At 34.6% G+C, this 21,690-nt stretch overlaps 1 protein-coding gene across 1 annotated transcript in view; it reads right to left on the bottom strand.

Moving 5' to 3' along the window:
- The window catches only part of MYO16 (myosin XVI), a 727,392-nt gene that overhangs the window by 662,151 nt on the left and 43,551 nt on the right, over window positions 1–21,690 (bottom strand). Inside the window, exon 2 of the mRNA XM_001375684.5 lies at window positions 9,283–9,546. Coding sequence (XP_001375721.4) covers window positions 9,283–9,546 — 264 coding nt within the window. The remainder of the gene's footprint in view (window positions 1–9,282; window positions 9,547–21,690) is intronic.

Here is a 21,690-nt window from a genome sequence, read left to right as displayed (position 1 = left end):
CCAAATGATAACAGGGAGAGAACTGTAGACTCTCACATTCATATTTGCTCTAATCCAGATGATTTGTGTACAATGACTTACATGAAAGAAGTGTGGCTTATGTGTGAGGGCTTAGAATGCAGCATTTATTAATTACCAGAGAGAGTACGGAAAATGGAAATAGTTTATACTGAAGAGATTATTTTTTTAGTTAATGGCAAGAACGTCTTAACCTCAAATTTCTATTACTAAAGAGTTTTACAAACAGGACAGGCAATCATATGTTTTTAATACTTTCAATGCAGCTTTGCCAGAGACAGGTGCCCAAACTGGAATACTAATGGAATTAATGTCCTATTGTGGAAAGATAATCTAGAGCAATTATATAGGACTGCTAATATTTTTTCTCACATGCTTTGATGATTTCTATATTTATGACTTAATCTAAGCCATTTTTCATGAGGAAAACACATTTTCCTTCCTCTATGATAATTACTTATAATTCTTTTAACGTTCACCTTCCTTAGGTCTTTAAATATCCCAAATAATTAATAAGATAATTTGTTCTGTATAATTCAATGAATAATCCAGAATTAACAGCCCAGTACAGTACTTAATATTGAGTAAATGTTCAGGTCTTCCCTGAAATCTTTCCTTACCATAATTTTTCTCCATTTTAAATCCCCTCAGCACTTTTGCATGTGTTTTATATAGTACAATGTCACATCCTTCAAAATATACTACTCTAGAATTTATTTCTATATAGTTCTGTATAGATTGAGATTCTCTTTCCTGTGAGCCTCTCTTAGCAGAGAATATGCCCTTTCTGGGTTGTTGTTTTTTTGCAACTTACACTTTACCTAGTATAGGCAATTCTTTTATATATGAGGCACATGGAGTTTAATGGATGAATTAAAAATTGACTAAATATTAAGCCATTCATTAAACCAATTCAGAAGCCTCTCCATGTATGAAATGCATTTTCAATTCTTTATCATTTTATAACTTTTTCTTAATGGATAGCTGTAATTACTTGCCAGCTGTTACTCAATAACTGAAGACATCATGGTTGACTAATCATAACAATATGACCATGAAAAATACCCAGTTTTGCTTAATTCAGCATCTGTCATGAGCTACACAAGTTTAACATTCTAAATCTATAGAGTAGACATCTGTCCAGTCTTGATATTTCCCCTTCCATTCTGATACTTGGAAATAGTTTTTATTTTCAAAGGGATGCCCAGGATATTTGGTTTGGCTGTATTTTTGCAAATATGGAACTGATTAATTATTTAACAGCTTGTCTCTGTGTCAGTTAGCTGCTCCCATTGTACACAGCAGTTATAATTGTATTGCTACACAATGCAAAGGGAATTTATTAGGAGAGAATTAATGCTTTCCCTCATCCTAATCTTGATAATTACTTGAGTATACTGTGCTTGTGGTTATATTCTAATGCTATTCTTTAGGTCATTTTATGTGTATATGTTATTTCTTCAGTTATATTTACCAACTATAATGTAGACACTTAAAGAAGGGATTTAATAAATGACTTTTTATGCACATTAAATCAAACAGTCACAGTATGAAGAAGTTAAAAAATTTAAGACTGATCAACAAAAAAGCTGTCAGTAAGGTCATAAACAAAATAAAAGTAAATCAGTAACATCATCTCTATTTAGGAAAATAGCATTCATGGGCTGAGCTGCTGAGAAATTATCTACTTACCTACATTTTTCTGCATTTGCTCATCTGCAAAAAAAAAAAAAAGACTTTTCTGGGTAATTTTAAAAATCCTAACCTACTGTCCTAAAATTAATACGAAGTATCAGTTCCATGGCAGAAGAGTGGTAAGATTGGGCAAATGAGATTAAGTGACTTGCCTAGCATCAGAGTTCAGGTCAAGTTTGTACCCAAGACCTGGATTTCTAGTCCTGGCTTTCTAACCACTAAGCCATCAATTGTTTCTTTTTCTATGTATTTGTTAGCTTATTGCTATAATAATAGAAAGAAAGAGGCCATGGCAATTTTATGGCATTTATTCTGTGATGCTACTTATTTTCTAAAAAGTTTAAAGTAATGAGCTAGAGAACAGTCTCAATCAAAAGATTATGCAGTATTAGATCATTTCTCTCCAATCATAACAAAATAACTGGAATCATTCTTTCATCTAATGACAAAATACTCTAGAAACAATAACTGTCTAGATGATTTGCTAATCACATTCCAGAAAATGGAGTGAAAACAACAATGCATGGGGCTAATTAAATGATGAATCAATCAATAATTATTGAACATTTATTCAACATGAAGTGCTGTGTTGGGATGTTAATTCTGGATTCTTCATTCAGATTACAAAGAGCAGATTATCCTGTTAATTATTCAGGATACTTAACTGATCAAACCAGACATTTGAAGGGTTTTTTTTATTCTTATTCAGTCATGTCTGACTCTTCCTGCCCCTGCGGACTATTGCACATCAATCAGTCCATAGGGTTTTCTTGGCAAAGATATTGAAGTGGTTTGCCATTTTCCTTCTGCATCAGATCTATGGCCAACAGAGGTTAAGTGATTTGCCTAGAGTCACACTGCTAGTAGGTATCTGAGGCTACATTTAAACTCATGTGTTCCTGACTCCAGGCACAGGGTCCTATCCACCCAGCTACCCCACTGTCTATGGGAAATATTATTAATTGGTTCCAAATCTGGTTCTTTTGTTCCTGTGTCTCCTCACAGGAAGCTGGGTTTGGGATTCAATTTTTCCTCCCTTGCTCTGTATTCATCTTTACTATTTCCAAAAGAATTTGATTTAATGTTCAATTCCCTTTCTCAAGCCAAAATGGGAGAAAAAGAGGAGAGGAAGAAAACTGTGTGGCTAGTAAGGGATAACGCAAGGAGAGGAGGCACCTGTGACTCACAGATAACATATTTTTGCCTCTGGCAGTTTCATTTTACAGTGGGGGGTGGAATACAGGAAACCAACTAGGCAATGGAGAGAGAAGGGCTCCAGGTGGAGACAGGAATTACCTATCCTGTGGAGACCTCAAAACAGTTAATTCTGTCACTGTTAATCAAACTACATCCTACCCTAAGTTAGGATGAGAGAATGTTATAACTACAGAAAACCCACAAATCTAAAATACATACTCCAACTTGAAATTCATCTCTGCTTTGCCTGTCTTTTTCTTTTCCTTGATGCAACAGAATTATGTCTGAAGTCAGAGCCTTTCTCATAGAATGGCACAGAATAGTTCATAAGGGGAAAAATGAATTATAGAGCCCACTTCAGAATGTCACTGTGCATTAAAATGACAAGTTGCTGACAATAAAATATTGCCAGCAATCACACTATAACAATGGTGTGCCAACGATAATAACTAGTTCCAGTCTAAGAAAAACAAATATGATGGTTATCAAATCAAACAACTAAAAAAATCTTTGATTCTTCAGTCGTATGCTATAAAAATATTAACATAGGTAAAAAGCAACTTGGTTTCCTTGAGGGAAGATTTTTGTTTTTATTTAGCCTGAATCAGCAAATAAGAAACAAAATTCAGAGTTGGTACAGACCTAAATTTACATATATACATTCACCGAACAATAACAGTAGAGAAGAATGAACAAATTTGGGCAGGACAATGACCTTAAAATCAATTCTGATGTATTTCTTTTCCAGAATTTTGGAATTTCCCCACCAGGAGGAATGATTGTATTGTAGAAACATTCATCAAAACAACTTGGCTTTCTACATATTAGCTCAAAAACAAATGGATACTTCCACACAAACCACAAACCAATATTTCTCCTTTGATTTTTTTTTCCTAATGCCATATACTTACTCTGAAAAGTTATGCATGGATAGTTTTATATTGCTAATAAAAAGAATGCTAGCCTCAGTAAAATCTATTACTGTCATTGAATGGATAACCAACTGCTGTTCTTTGTATCCAGCTGTGTAGGATATTCATGTTCAAATGTTAAGCATCTTAAAGTGGGAGAAATTCCCATAAAGAATGCTTCTGATAGAATACTGACTTCTCTTTTGATTTGGGCTTAAAAGGTGAATGGAAACAAACTTATCTTAAAAAAATAATTTCTAATTATCATGCTCAAGTGAAGAGAGGATATCAGCAAAGTTTGTAAAAGGAAATGGTATTTCTATTCCAAAGAAAGATGTATTTATGTACCCCAGGATACCTTTAGTATCCAGGTTTTTTTTTCTGTCTTCAACTATTAGCCAATAGCACAAATGAGGGTCAGTTATTGCTGAAAAATCAAACATTTTTGAAGAATAACTATCTTATTTGTTCTGCTTTAGGGGACTATCCTATGTCTGAGAATAAGAAAAAGATTCAGAATTCATCAAATTCAACCCATTTATTTTATAATACTATGGCTAAAATTTCACCCCAAATCCTTTGCTCCAAAGCCAGTTTGAGTAGACTCGAGGTTCCTTTGTGAGTGAATGAATGAATGAATGAATGAATAAGCATTTAAAGGCTTACTGAGTGTAAATAAAATAAAAAAAAAGTTTAATATTCAGGGAGTTTAGTTCTAGTAAGAGAGGTACAAGGTATATGGAAAGAGCCAGTGGTCCCTACAGGACAGTGACAAGTTAGATGGTGTCTTTTTAAATGTCCTTTCCAATGATAAAATCACATGCATTTCTAACACTGAATAATTTGACAATGCTTGGACTTTCATGAAAAGTACTTTCCCCTCATTGTAGTTTCAGTAAATAGGGTTTTTACCTCGATGTGTCCTCTGCTACTTTAGTTCAAAGAGAGAAGTCACAAATTTCTTCTAGAGCAACTAAACCTAATTTCAGGAAAACCTAAGTTCTACTCCAACCTCAGAAATTTGCTATCTGTGTGACCCTGAGCCAGTAAATTAACTTCTTCCTTCAGTTTTTTTTTTAATCCAGAAATGGATATAATAATTGGACCTACCTCCAGGTGTTTTTAAGGATAAAAGAACATATTTGTAAAATTCTTTACAAACATTAAATTTGTATATATTTGATTTATATATATATATATGTGTGTGTATACATATATATGTATATATACATATATGTAGTGATTATTCTCAATGTTTCTAAAATATAGTCCATTCGTTTTGTTTTCCATATCACTGTTATATTGTACTTCTCAACAACTTTCATCACCTCTATGCTATTTTTGCATTGAATAAAAGGTAGGAAGTTCTTGTTTTTGACTCCATCAAGATATATTTTCTATTTATGCATATAAATATAATTCAGTGGTTACATATTGACTGTTCAAACAGCACTGGAGAGTTTCCCATGTTGTCTTATGACTTTTATCATTCATAACTACCTGTCATGATTTGAGACTTTCAGCAACCTAGATTCAACTTAATTCCTTACAATTATTGTGATCACATCAAGCTTTAATTAATTTGAATTAATTCCTCAATTATATTAAATACTATACTATAGAAATTTACAAAATTAAACAGAAGTCATTATTTGTGAATATATGAGAGATAATTTTTGCAGAGCCAAATTTTATCAAAAGCATATATACTACTCATATAAGTATAAAGATTTAGGACATAAACTCATACAACTATACATTACTGAAAATAAAAATAGAGAACTTCCTTACTTTGTCTAAAAAGAGATTATTTATGTCTATGGTATAAGCATACTTTTAGATGCTCTGGTGTGTAATCCGTGGGGTCATCTTTTATCATTTTTTTCTCTTTCAGTCCTAGGGTCATAGAATGAAAACTGAAAGGGGCCCTAAACACCATTGAAACTAATATTCTTGTTTTACAGATAAGGATCCTGAAAGCCAGGATGGCTGTGTCACACGCTGAGTCATAAAACTAGTAAAAATACAGTCAGGTTCAATCCTCAGATCTGTCTTCTTCCCAATTCCAATGTTCTATCTTTATATCACACTGTCATTTTTCTTCATATCTAATACATCAATAAGTCCTAACATTTCTTCATAAAGGATCTTCTATCTTAGTCTCTTATTCTGTGTTTATATTGTAGTTAAGGAAACAAAATAAATACACAAGAAATAGCAGCTCAACAATGGAACATTCATATCTAGTTAAACTGATATCTATCTTGACCTGCTTAAGCAGAAACAATTGGTCAGAACATATCACCAATATCAAGGCTTTGCTGTTACTAACGAAGAATAGTTTTCAGCAACAACAAAGGGAGAAAGTGTCACAACTACAGTGACTTCCTCTTTTCTGATCAGTGTACAAATATTTTTCTCCTTCTTTCCCAGCATTTCTTATGCAATGGTACCACACATCTTGCACTCTAGGTTGGCATTCCCCAGAGAGCAGATGGTATTATTTTGACAGCTGTTTTGTTAGGTATCCTTCAACAAGTGGGGTGGTTCTCCTTGGGGCCATTTGGTCTTATGTTGACAGCCAGCTCCCCTGGGTATCCTCTCTTGGGGAGTGGGGTGAATTTTTTTCTACAATAGCTGCTGTCTTTCTGTCAATCATTCTCTTCAATGGATTAGATTGTACAATAGCAATTTATTGCTGACACTGGGACTAAGAGATGATAAGCATTTTGCCCAAGTTTATACTACTATTTAAGTGCATAGTTATTGAATGGTATCATGATCCAGGGGATAGAGTACTTAACATGGAGTGAAAAAACAAATGAGTTTAAATCCCATTTCTGATACTTTCCAAATATGCCTATATTCCCAAAGAGTTATAATCTCATAAGCCTCCTTTTCTTCATGTATAAAATGGGAAAAATGATGCCTATAGTATCCCTGTTAGATAATTATTTTAAGAATCAAATGAAATAATTCAGGAAAAATGCTTTGTAAACCTTAAAGCACTAAACAATTAATGACTTATTGCCAGGATGAAGTCTTAGGTCTATGAAGAGCTAAAACTGATACTAACAACAGAAGACTAAATGTATGAAGTTATACAAACAATGGAAAAAAAACATGAAACTTGATTTGTTCAGTCATATCTGACTTTTTGTGACCCCATTTGCAGTTTTTCTTAACAAAAATATTTGCCATTTAAAGAACTCATTTTTCAGTTGAGAAAATGGAGTCAAATAGGGTTTAGTGACTTTCCATGATCAAATGGTTATTAAGTGCCTGAGGCCAGATTTAAACTCAAAAAAATATGTCTTCCTTACATCATGTCTAAAATGCTATCCACAACACCATCAATACATTCAAACATGAATTTTTTAGTTTCCTTAAAATTTTGTATATCTGAATTTGAAAGTGGTACAGTGAGCACAAACTAGTTTACATGGAAGACCTTCTAATAAGGGAAGTATTGGGATCAAAACAAGACCATTAAGACCATTAAGAGAACATTATGGGGGGCAGCTGGGTAGCTCAGTGGATTAAGAGTCAGCCCTAGAGACAGGAGGTCCTAGGTTCAAATCTGGCCTCAGCCACTTCCTAGCTGTGTGACCCTGGGCAAGTCACTTGACCCCCATTTCCTAGCCCTTACCACTCTTCTGCCTTGGAGCCAATACACAGTATTGACTCCAAGATGGAAGGTAAGGGTTTAAAAAAAAAAGAGAGAACATTATGAGATACAAAACAGAGAACTGTAACTACGTTAAATTTTAAAAGCTTCTACACAAACAAAAGCAATGAACCTAAGATCAAAAGATAAACAATGAAGTGGGAAAAAATCTTTATACCAACTCTCTCTGACAATGGCTTCATTTCTCAAATACTGAGAGAATAGAATCAAATCTACAAGAGTACAAAATAATTCTCAGTTGACAAATAGTCAAAGAATATGAACAAGCCATTCTCAGAAAAAGAAATTTAAACTATCTTTAGTCATATGAAAAAATGCTCCTAATCACTATAGATTAGAGAAGTGTAAATTAAAACATTTATGAGGTATCACCTCATATCCATAAGACTGGTTAAAGTGATGAAAAAGGAAAATGATAAATGTTATAGAGGATGTGGAAAACTCAGAACCATAATACATTCCTGGTAAAGATGTGAACTGAAATAAACATTCTGGAGAATGATCTGGAACTATGCCAAAGGGCCATCAAACTGCATACCTTTTGATCCAGTACTACCACTACTAGGTCTGTATCCCAAAGAAGATTAAAGATAGGAGGAAAGAACATACCTATTAAAATATTTATAGCAGGTTTTTTTTTTTGAAAACTGAAGGTTTGTTTATCACTTGGGGGAAAGGCTAAACAAGTTGTGTTATATGTTTGTAATAGAATACTATTGTACCATTAAAAATGACAACCAATATGATCCCCAAAAGATTGGAAAGACTTATATGAAGTGATGCAAAGCAAAGTGAGCAGAACCAGGAGAACATTGCACTTAGTAACAACAATAATGTAGCATGATCAACTATGAATGACTTAGCTATTATCAACACTGCAAAGATCCAGAACAATTCCAAGAGATACATGACAAATAAAGGATATTCACCACCAAAGAAGGAGTCTGGATACAAACTGAAACATTCCATTCTTTATTTTAGTTCACCCATGAATTTTTGTCTAGTGTAAGAAATGTGCCTTCTTTCACAACATGATAAAGATGGAAACATTGAAACACTTATTATATTATAATATATGCACAATCTATATCATATTATCTGCCTTCTTCAAGAGGGGGGAGGGGTGGCAGGGGGAGAGAACATGAAATTCAAAATGTCAGAAAATGAATATTAAGAAATTGTGTTGACATATAACCTGGAAAAATATATACAGAGAGAGAGAGAGAGAGAGAGAGAGAGAGAGAGAGAGAGAGAGAGAGAGAGAGAGAAAGAGAGTGGTAGTGTGAACCATCATTAGACTAGAAGTCGGAGACCTAGGTTCTAGTCTGTTTTCTGCCATGAATTACCTCCTTTACATCTCCAAGCCACAGTTTTCTCATCTGACAAATGAAAGGATTTGATTAGATAAATATTCTAATCCCTCAAAATAATGTTTGTATTACAGGTGAGCCAATTTTACTACGATTTAGAGCAGGATAGAACATTGAAGAACACCTATTCCAACCTTCTCATTTAAAGATAACAAAACTGTGATGTTAAATGATTTTTCCAAACCCTAAATCACCCAAATACATCACAGTCCCATGAATTAACTAAAGACACTGAACCTGATTAAAATGAACTTGGGAAAAGTAATTCTTTTCATCAGATAATTTAGATATTTCAAGTAGTTTAATGAAAATGGAGGCTACTTTTAAAATAAAATATTCAAAAACAGTCATTAAAAAGGTAAATGTGTATGCTACACAAAATTTATTTTTCTGTTAAATCTACCTTCTTTATCGTTGTGGTGGATGATTGCATCCTGTATCATATCAGCAAGGTTGAAATGAACTTTGTGATTCTTTCCATGTTTCAGTTTCTTCACAAATCCTTCCTGCTTCTGAAAGGTTTTCTCTCGTTCATAGTAAGCCTTTATTTGATCACAGCGCATCCGCTTTACCAGCCTCTGTCGCTGGCCTAATGGTAGGGACTCCAGCAAGCACTGGTCAATTTCCATTTCATGGGATCGAAAAACATTACATAGCTGGAAGCAACCTAATAGAATGAAAAAAAAAAAACCAAAGTTAGGAAATGTTTTTTTCCATAAATCTTTCCTGTAATTCAGATGAAAAATAAAGATGCTTAAAGAATCAATTAGAAATGTCCATTTTTCTTGAAACTATACAACTCACAGATTTCTTTATTTCTTGAAATTAATATAAACTGCCAAAATGACTAGGCACTAGATAAATGAGGTAGTAGATATTATACAAGAACATTATTTAATGTTAATTACTTTTTAAACTTTTTAGACATTCTTGCCATCTGAGAATCAATACTGAGAATCAGTTCCAAAGCAAAAGAGTGGTAAGGCAATGGGGGGTGAGGGACTTTCCCAGATTTGCACAGCCAGAAAGTGTATGAGGCTAGTTGTGAGCCCAAGATCTCATGTCTCCAGGCCTTGCTCTCTATCCACTGAGACATTTAGCTACCCCAATACCATTTACTTTTAAAGTGATAATTATTTAATATTAACAGCAAATTTTCTGGGTTATTTTTACATAACAAATGCACACCAGCATTAGAAAGGTAATCATAGGGGGGAAATTGGATTAATTTATTTCAGTTGATTTCACATGACAAAATGATTACTTGGTGGGAGTCATAGGAAAGCAGATTTTGGTTGAGCACAAAAAAAATTGAGCATTGAAGATATAAAAAAATGCTACAGAGTGTTCTATTTTGCATAATGAATTTACTGTAACTGGGGTCTTTCATGTGGAGGCTGGATGAACAATTCTCAGTGACTGTAGCTGTGATTCTTGATCTAAAGAGGTATTGGACTAGATGATCTCTACAGTGTTCCCAGTGTATATTTGGACCTATGAGGTCCCTTCATATCAGAAAATCTATGATGTAATAGAGAGTATCAATCCAAAAACAACCAAAAATACATTCTGAAAGCTAATATGAATTCACTAAGTTAATGTTGGTGGGATGTTCACTTTAAATTTATTTTATTGCATGATTTAGCAATATACTTCTATATACTTCTTTATGAATGGTGGCATTCATTTATAAAGTAGCTAGCTAAAGATAGAAAGTAAGTCTTTGGTTACAAAATAAATGTGTGCTCCAAGTTAATCTAGTTGGCTAATAAATATGGGTCCCAGTCCCAAAAGCATACTAGTTTTCTTTCAAATCATGCTTTTCTATATAAAATAAGTAGTCTAGAAATAAAAAGATAATGATAGTTATTGCATCTTTGGACTATTGACAATAGTACAATTAGACAGAATGAACCCTGACAAATCTTTCATATACACACATACACACACACGCACACACACTCTTCTCATCAAAAATGTAAACATTTATAGCATATAAGTACCAAAATAGGCATTAATTACTTATAAAAATCTTTTTTACTTAGAAAAGTATATCACTGTACCAACATACATTGAGTCTAATTTTAAATCTCCTCACAATTCACTCACAAAATATGAAAAGAATATAGACTCACAAATGTAACCTTGTATTTATAGAATTTTCCAAACAATTAAGTATTAATTTTAGAAGGGAAATTAGTAGCCATCTTATTCAACCCATATTTGAAAAGAAATTCTCATTAAGACATACTTGACAAAGATGATTCAGTCTTCTCTTGAAAGGCCCCTATTGACAAGGAAAACATTACCTCTGTTTGAAAGCCATTCCATTTTTTGATAGCTATAATTTTTTAAAAGTTTTTTTCCTATACATGTAAATCCAGATCAAAAAGCTTACCTCCCTGAGGAGGAGGGAAAGGTAGGAAGGAGACAATCTGGATCTTAAAATTTCAGAAAATCTGCTTTGGACATTATTTTATGTCATTGGGAAAATAAAATATAAAATTAAATTTTAAAAAGAAAGGTTTTTTTTCCTCACGCCAAGTTCAAATTCTTTTAACAATGTTTCTTCATTGCTCCAGCCCTCTAGGAGCAAAAAGAATGTTAATCCTTTTTTCACATAACAATCCATCAATACTTCTCTTTATTAGACTAAACATTCCCAGTTTCTTTAGCCCATCCTCATAAAACAAAGAATCTCAGCTCTAGCTCCTCTGAATATTTTCTAGCTTATTTATATCATTCCTAAACTCTGGTACTCCAATGATATCTGAGCAAGGCATAGTTGTTTGTCCTTCATTTCCAAAGAGGACAAATGACATCACAGGGCATCTTGACTTGTACATGAATTGTATTTAAGTGAGGCAGTTATACAAGTAATTAACCTCACTCTCTCATCTTTACTCATGGAAGTTCAGTGACAAGACAAAAGTCAGAATGTCTGATGGTCCAGAATGCATTGGATGACCTTGGCATGTTCAATGTCTAACCAAGCTCTGAGCATTCCAACAAGCCTGCTTCAGTCTCCTTGATGATCATTGGAACAAATTATTATCATCTGCCCATTCCACTGGAGGAAGTCTTCCCATGCTTAGAGTAGATACCTAACAAACTCACTGACAGATTTGTGACCAGGTTAATGTCCTGGTTTAATCCATTTGCTAAGATATTTCTTGTTTTTTTTTCCAACTATATATTATTTGTATTATAATTCTAGCAGAACTTCTGGACAATTCCTTCATTTTATATCCCCATATTAATTGTGGGTTCCTAGAGGGCATCACTACTCTTTAGGTACACTCACTCTTTAGATGTAGCCTTTATAAGTCTGAACTCTTATGACTATCTCAAGAGCTCCCTGATTTTTCTTTAATGGTTAGGCTTCTCGTTGGTGAGTCATTTCCATCCTGTCTAACTTTTTGTGATCCCATCTGGGGTTTTCTTGACAAAGATATTGGAATGGTTTGCTCTTTCTTTCTCCAGTTCATTTCATAAATGAGAAACTGAAGCCCACAGAGTTAAATAACTTGCCCAGGGTTATTGCGTGTCCAAGGCCAGATTTGAACTTAGCAAGATGAGTTATCCTGAATCCAGATTGGGCACTCTATCCACTTCTCTACCTACATGTCCAATTGCCAGATAATTAGACACAATTAGCTCAGAGGAACCTCATTTACTAAGATGTCCAAATATAAGCAGTATAACTTTAGAATATTCCTCCCTAAACCTGAAGCACACGCTCCCACGAAAATGCACAATATCAAAGATAAGAGTGGTACAAATTTAGAAATCAAGGGCAATGAAGTCAAATGTAGTAGCCCAGAGCATCTCATGCTTCCAGTTTTACAGGGCTATCGGGTTATTTTGGAGTGGATGAAAGATGTCCCTCTAACCCTACCCCTCCAAGCACAGTGTCTCTGCTGAGAGGGTCACAACTGGATTTTCTGGAACACAGCTCATCTGTCAATTGTCAAGAAAGTTACCTCTTGATACCTAGGAACTCTGCTCTGTGCTGCTAGAGGTCTCACTACACAAAACTGCTCTCTGCATAGAATATGTATCTTCTTCATATCAGAATCTCAGATTCTGAGTGCCTTTGCTCCTTGCTGGGTGACTCAAAATCTCTTGCTCTAAAAACTCAAGGTTATCCAACTAAGTGAGTAGTTATATTGCAAAGCTCCATCATCAATGAATGTGGTGGGAAGAGAAGAGAGAAATGAAGTGAGACTCCTTTGTTCGCCCTAAACTCTTCCTTAACTTTAGGCTTCAACCTGGACTACCTGCAGAATTAGCAAGATATAGCTTTAAGTCCCATGGAGGTGAAGTGGCCAATTATTTTTTCTCGTAGATGGCTAAATTTCCCTCATAATTAATTTAAAATCCTTTCACAAAAGGAGGATACATTATAGCTAAAGCTTTGTACCTAACTTAATGCATTATTATATGCCTCTTTGCTCAGCTCATATTCTGACTGACTAAGGGTGGTGGTGATGATCATGGAAAAATTTTTCAGATATTTATTTATATATGTTCCAATTACCTATTAGTATGGGAACAGTGTCATATTAAAGTGGACATTTTGAAAGAGAAGATGTCATTGTTAAAATAAATTTTATACATTGGGAATGATTTCTTTTAGTATATAACTAGATACTGGGGGAAATTTTATTTTATTTTTTGTCAAAATTATTTATCAATTAAAACTATGTCAGAAGACAGGATGTTGTAGTCCATGTTATTGAGAGATCAAACTAGGTTCATCTTAAGTCACTGTTAGGCCTGGCTTTAAAGTATATTCATAAATTTAATGATGAATATAAATACATGTGGTTTACATAAAGCTTTTAACGTGTTGATAGTCTCTCAAGTCTTTTAGAGCTCTAAAATTTTATGAGTGCCATGAGTCTCTATAGATGTCAGTAAAGTTTTCTGTAGAGACACTTTAAATTTAAATGATATGTACTTTAGTGGGGTGAAGCATAAACATAGTAGGAAGTAAAGAATAAATATTTACTGAAGTTTTTATAAGACAAATTTCTGATTTGAAACTATGTCTCCAAATGTCCCCCAGCAGCTATGTAATTGTTCTTCACCTAGCAAGTGCTCAATAAAGTTTTGGTGCATTGGACCATTATTTTGGATTTCACAAAAAATAGAACTATTTAATAACTGGTACTTTCATCATTTATATCAGTATAATTGATAGATATGATAACCATTGGATATCACATGAGCTCAAAGTATCATCTGAATTACATAAAAAAGACTGAATTGGATTGGTTTCAAAATGTGCATTAAGCACATAAATAACACTTATAACTGGCATAAAAGATTATTAATATTCAAGACTTTTCAAATCTAAAACCTCCTATCATAATATTCTTCTGGTAAAGCTAGGGCTGTCTAATGCAAGTGGGATATGGTATTAAAGATTGGCAATTTTATTTCCACCCAGTGGGAAAAGAGAAGGGATTGACCTGAGATAAGAGGATTGGTAATTCTTGCTTCATTGGGAATTTTCAAGGATTTCTGGAGAGGGAGAGGAAAAAGGACAGAAGGAGAAAAGGGAGGTTGTGGGGCTTTCTCAAGACACATTGAGCAGCAGTGCTACCAGCTTTGCTAATGGTGGCAATATATGCAGTCAGTTCCTTGTCTCAAATTGAAACCTCCAAAAGAGATCATGAGTGATGAAAGCTAAATGAAAAACAGCAAAATACATAATAATTTTGTTGTTGTTGTTTTATTGTGATTACTAGTTCCATTGGCTAGAATGCTGAGGGAGAAAAACAGAAATGGAAGACGGAGTATTCCTTATCCTCTTATTTCTTGTCTTCATTTTCCTGCCTTTTTACTCTCCTTCTGGAAAGAAATCTCTAAACTCTTATGTTAGGGTGAGAATCCTACCCTTCATTCATTATCCTTTTTACTTCCTTTCTTCCCAAGTTGTGAAGGAAAATAATTCTTAATAGTCTTTCATTAACCTTGCAAGATGACTTACTAGAAGTGTGTTACCACAATTCTAAGGATTGTCCATATGGGAACTTTTCATTGATTAAAATATTAGATTAGAATGTTGACTAGAATATTGATAATTTGAATATTTAAATCAGAAACATTAATTCAAATCAAACAGTAAATGAGTAGGAATAAATATAATATTCACTGATAGTAAAGTCTGTGTTCTTGAGACTTTGAACATTCTAACTACAGTCTGTTACCAATATGCTTCATTAAATTAGTCATCAAAATTTATGCATAACAATAGGCAGATATCCTATTGTCATTTGTGTTATTACTGCATTCTCTTTGAGCTTCAAAATTACAATAACCATATCCACTCAAATATTCACCTGGATTCTTGACCATATAGAAAACCTGTAATAAGACTAGCATCTATCTGGAATAGACATATCGTGTTGGCAATCATTAATAATTTTCTATTCAAAGAACATCAATATATCTCTTTTACACTTATGATCAAGGATGTTTTGGCTAAGCAGTAGCATAGTCCTTTTGTTTTTTGTGATCTTTTGATGACAATATGTTCCTGCAATATCATTTCCTTTTCTGAACTAGGCACTTTAATATACTTTTGTTCTCATTCTAAAAGCAAATAAGGACACATGACATGTAAATAAATATTTATTAGAAAAATTGGAGAGAACATTTTCCATGATTACCATTCCTCACACCCAGTCACTCAAGATACAAGCAAAACAAATAAGAGGAATGTAATGAGCATAAATGAAGATTACAGATTGGTGTATACTGAGTAAAATAGAACAGGATGGGAAACATAGAAAAAAGAGCACTGATTACTCGGGACACCCAGCTCTCAATTGTGGTTCCTAGTAGCTGCTAGCATGTGGCAGCAGCCACACCCTGGGCAAAGGCTTCGACAGGCTGGCTAAACCTTGTGAGGGTAGCCATCGGGTCGTCGACCCCTGGTGAACCAGAGCTTTGCTCACCCAGCATGTGAAGACTGCTTTGGCGGAACAGATGGAAGAAACCAACAAGAAGGTTCAACGGCTGAGATGGCGACGCAGCAAGGCACTGTGGAGTGCTCAAGGCATGTTGGAGCACAAAAGACAACATGGCCATCCAATGCAGCTGAGGAAGTCTCCAGATGTAACGACTTTTCGTGCCACTGGACCCAGGCTTCCAGTGCCGAGCGAGTGGGACTGTCTCTGTGCATCGACTTTTCCACTTAACTCTTCATGCACAAGTGTCTTTGTGCACAAAAACGCACAAAGACAATAGTCATCCTCGGTTACCGAGAGACTACTACTACTATGTGGGGTAAGAATAGAATACTCAAACTTTCCTCCATGGGTATCAGTGTAGGGGCTGAATTCATCTTCTCAGTTATATGTAGGGTAGGAACAAATGCATCAATCTACTATATTCTCAATCACTTCTACACACTCTAAGTGGGGGTTCAACCGAGGGATACCCAAATATGCAGGGGACTGCTTCCAATAACCTAAAACACATTCTCATTACCCAAGGATCTACACTCCCACATTGCAGCCCCATAACAATATAGATTCACACTTCCCCAACTTCTATAGTTTGCATTTCCTCATCACTGTATCAAGTTCCACGAAGTCACTGAAATTAAGTCTCTACCCGCCAGCCACTCAATGCCTGTATTATATTTTATGACAAACAACTAGGAATATTCTTCCAACCACATCTACTCCACTTTTTAGCAGTATCAGGAAATAGTCATGACACCCTCTTATAGCTTTAGGTAAATTCATGACAATAGGTAGTAATTTAGATTTAATGGATCTTAGAAATTATCCTAATGCATTCATTTTACAGACAAAAAAATTAAAGGAAGAAGAGAAAGGGATTTACTAAGGTAATAAAAGAAGTAAATAAAAGAACTGGGATGCTTTCAAATTTAGGTCCTCTAACTCCAAATTCAGTCTTTTCTATTATATTATGTTATATTGGCAGTAAGTCAGGGAAAATTTTTGCATTTTTAACTGCTACATCTGTTTGATTAAAAGGTAAAGGCTCAAGATTTTACTCATTTTGGGGGATGACTGCAACATGGACTAAACAGAATATATCCAACATTCAGAAAGATAGAGTAATTTTCTCCTCAATGTTTTCTACTCCTATAAAAATCTAACATGTATTGAACTTCAGTGGTAAAAAAAGAAGATTTTGATTCTTGAGAAGTAATATTTGAATTTTATACACATCATTATGAGGGGTAAAAAGAGAAGGCATGGAGCAGAAGGAACAAAGATAAGAGAGAGGGGGAGATGATGGAGAAAGAAGGTAAAGAGAGAGACACACACAGAGACCAAGAAAGAGAAAGAAAGTTTTGTCTTTAGAGAAAACGTATTCTTTTTATAGTGAATAACACAGTATAATAGTGTTTCATCACAAAGTCATTCAGAATTGGTAGTCAAAGTGATGTGTGGGAAGGACAAATATCGACTATCCAAAGTAATTCCTTCTCCATGTCCTAAAACACAACTAGACAAGGAAAACATCTGAAGTAATGACAAATTGCTATGGAGGACAAAAGCTTGATAATGCCATTATCACTGCCACAAACAGATTGCTAAAGAAAGCTCATTAATAATGCAATAGCAATATCTCTTGCTATCAAAACCTATTAGAAAACTGTATTATGTGTGATTTATTGACTCTGATGCACTATACAGAAATAAGTTAACTCCACCATGACTCTGACAACCCACCAGATTCGTAAATGTGTCCCCTCAGAATGTTTAGGACCACTGGAAAAGATTAAGAGGCCAAAGAAACAAAGAAATATGTTGCTATGTGATGTTTGCCATGCATTTGAGGTTTGAGTATGATCATGATCAAAGCATTGATATAAATTCCAATGAAGCCAACAACTATCCTCAAGGCAGAGAATAGCTGTGAGGTTATTAATATATTAGCTCACTGGCATATGATACAATAATGACCCATCCTTCCACTATAATTAGGAAAGCTGATAAGGTAGGCTGAATTCAATGCAATTCTCAGTTTAAATTCTTGAGGAAACCTGATCCATATTATTAAAATCTAACAGTTTTTTCCCCTTATAGATGTTTTCTTAGAAATATGATGCTAAATACTGTTTTGAAAAATATACTTCATAGTAGTATTGTTGTTAGAAACCAAAGGACTAAGGTCTAGACCTAAAATTTCATTGTCTAGGGAACTCCTAGTTAAAGAAATTCCTTCTACTAATGCAGGTAGTCAACATCTCTCTCTCTCCTTCCTTCCCTCCCTCTCTCTGTCTCCTCACTCCCTTCTTCCCTCCCTCCTTCATTATCTCCACTTCCTCCTTCCCTCTCTCCTCACTTCCTACCTCTGTCTCTCCCTCTATGCTTCTCTCTCCTTTCTTCCCTCCCTCCCTCTCTCTCCTCACTCCCTCCTCCACTCTCTCTCTCACTCTCTCTATTTCTCTCTCTCTTTCTCACTCTCTCTCTCTAATTCTCTCTCTCCTCCTCCTCCTCCCCCCACCCCAGTCTCTCTCTAATTAGTAGTCTCAGAGAACTGCCCAAAGCACTGAGAGTTTAAGTGACTTGCCAAGAGCCACACAGCCAGCAGGTATCAAAGACAAGAATAAAATTCAAATCTTTCTGACTCCAAGACCAGCTCTCAATCCACTATACCAAGTTTCCTCTCAAAAAGGGGGGGGGGAGTAGATAAATACATAACTGGTGGCCAGAAGTATTTGCTTCTTTCTATCATATCTATGGCCATCAGCGGGAATTTCCCTTTCCCCTACTTTTTCTCTCCATTGCAATCCACTCCCTTCATTTCAAAGTCTCATCCCTTTTTTTGTGGATTACTATAATAGCTTTCTAGTTAATGTTTACAAATTGGCCTTAACTTTCTTTTCCAGCCTTATTCTCCTGCTGGCATTCTACATTCCAGTCAAACTGGCTTTCTTACATACATACACATCATTCCATCTGCCAGGTAAAATCCTATCCAATTTCCAGACCACGCTTCAAATGCTCCCTCCTTAGTGAAACTTCTGATTTCCACAACAATAAGGACTCTCTTTTGAAACTTAATCTATCTTTCTTTATGTCAATATCATTCAGGTATCATATTCTCCTTTTAAATTATATTTTAGATATAAAGCTAATCCCCATTATAAGACTGCAAGCTCTCTGAAAGTAGGACAATTCTTTACTTATCATTGTATCACCCTTAATTCCTAACACAGTGCATACCCATGGATAATAATGGACAACTAGTTAGTAAGTAAATAAATGGTATCAGACCTGAATTAAATGCCAAGGGGTTACTAGAACTCTTAAACTTATGCATGTTGTTGTGTCATGCATGTTTCATTATGGCATATGATGCCATTCTGTTTCAAGATTCAAAATCATAGATAGTAAGTAATGAATTGTCCCAGTGCCAAAAGTTTTTGTTCAGAAAATCTGGCCCTCCTGGGGACATGTTAAATGCCAGCAAACAGACAAACAACTAGATTCAGAAACACATGGGCAATGTTTGTTAAGACAAGTGGCACAACAAAAGAGCTAGCACATCCTAACGACTGGGTCAAGGCACTGAGACTTAATACCAAAGCCAGCTATACATATGTGCCCTATTTACACTTCTTGTGGTAACTCCAATCCTTAATTCTAGTTATCATCAAGAGAGCAAAATAGCCATTTCAATATCACTCTGGTATTTTTTCCTGGAGAACAAGGAAAGAAAGGGTGAATTTAATTTTCACTTTGAAAAAGATTCTTAAAAGATTAAAGATAAAACTCTTCACATTATATCTTTTTTTGTTTTGTGTGAAACAGTTTGTGCTCATTTCTCTAGCCTGGAAAAATGTAAGAATAGAAATATAGAATGATTAGAGATAAGAAAATCCTACCTCCAACATTTAAATAATTCAATAATTTCATTTGCACTATATTTTATAGTTAGAAAGGCTATTTAGTCTTTCACACACATAAAAAGTCATCTACAAGGTAACTTACTTCTAAAATTATATTTGGCATATTTAGAAATATTTATCTTATCCACTTTTAGAAAAAAGTTAATTTTCCAAAGCTTTATTGAAGGAACAGTGGACCTGGGTTTCTTAACAGATATTCCACAATGGCACAATTTGTGTCACACAAGTTTCAAAGATTTTTGGTATAGTTTTTATGATACACTGTTTTTGCTCTCTGAGGACCAATGTAACTAAAACAAAAATATTCATCACCAATGGGTTGGCTCCTTGGAGATGGATTTTTTGTCCATAGCAACCCACAAAACAAAATTTTAAGAAAAGACTTCAGTTCCACTTAAGGACCTGCCATTTCTCCAGTGGTAATAGATGAAAAAAAAACACTACAAATAACACAATTTTAGACCTTCAGGAAACAATTTAATATTAATGCTTAAATGTACACTCCTTTGTCAATGATTAGTCAATAGTTAGCCTTTTGAAGAAACTCAATCTTTTAAAAAATTAAATCGGAAGCAATAGAAAATTACAGTTAAGTCAGACAATAGTTCATATTTTCTCCTTATTGAATCTGATAAATGAGTTTACAGATTGGTTCTATTATATATTCGAAGGTAATAAGACATTACTTGAGATGCTTGATATTTTAAACAAAAATGGGGTGTTCAAAGAAGACTAGTACTCCTGATAAAGCACTTTTCAGGATTGCTGTCCTCTTTTGGTGTATATTTTGCCTTGCAGCTCTCACCTGTGGCTTCAAAAATCTGGTGCATGAACAGCACTTATACTGCAGTAAATCATCGCAGTAAGTGAGGCTAAACCAGGCTTAGGGTAACTGACAAACTTCATATCCTTGGTGAATTGGGGTGGGGGGAGGAAGTATTTACCCCAGGCATATGAGTCACTGAAAGGGGAAGATGAGAACAATTTGTTTCAACAGCCACTGATTGGCAGAAGCAGACACCATGGAACCTTTGACCTTGGTTAGATATCAAGGAAGTCAAGGTCATCCACTATATCCTGGATCATCACCAGTTGTCCTGATTTTTGTCTTACCACTTGACTTCAATGACTCCAGAGAATGAGATTAATGGCTTTGTCCAACTCTGCCTCATTTAAAGCCAATTCATGTGCAAGTCAAAAGACATCACCACTGATGTCATTTTGGTCCTCTTTAAGTATAAAAGACAACAAGTTTCCTTCATTGATGATGACTAAAAGCAAAAAGAAAACAATCCAAGACAAATAGACCATGGAGATAAATTCACCTTATGTATTAAGATCTTGGCAGGCGATAAAGGGGCAGAAATTGTCCTTAAAAAGTTTTCAAAACAAGTTAAAATGTGACTTTAGTAAGTAGGTAATGATAGGAGAAAACTTCATATTTAGTTAATATAATATAAGGATTATGCAACTTAAAAAGCCAAATATTGTAGATTACTAGTAACATATGCTGAAAATGGTAATCAACAAAAATATCATGAAAAGAAGAGGGTTAAAGACAGACCCTTGGGGGACACAATTGGTGGGTGTGCCTTGGATGAAAATACAGCAAAGGAGACAGAATGATTGCTGAGAAGATCCAAGAGAGAGCAGTGTGTTGAAAATCTAGTTAGAAGATATAATCAAGAAGTATGATTGACAGTGTCAAAGACTCCAGAATGGTCAAGAAGAATGGCGATTGAGAAAAGACCTTTAGATAATGTTCAAAGTCAGACAAGGACTTATGGAATGATATGAATAACAGGAAAATAAAATTAAAATTTTATCACCATTTAATAATAGATCATTAATTCATTTAATGAGAATTTATTATCAGGATGCTGTCTAAGGTGATTAACAAAG

The sequence above is a fragment of the Monodelphis domestica genome, chromosome 8, assembly GCF_027887165.1.
Source record: "Monodelphis domestica isolate mMonDom1 chromosome 8, mMonDom1.pri, whole genome shotgun sequence".
NCBI lineage: Eukaryota > Metazoa > Chordata > Mammalia > Didelphimorphia > Didelphidae > Monodelphis > Monodelphis domestica.
Note: the sequence above shows the minus strand (reverse complement) of the source record. Positions and strands in the feature narration are given on the sequence as shown.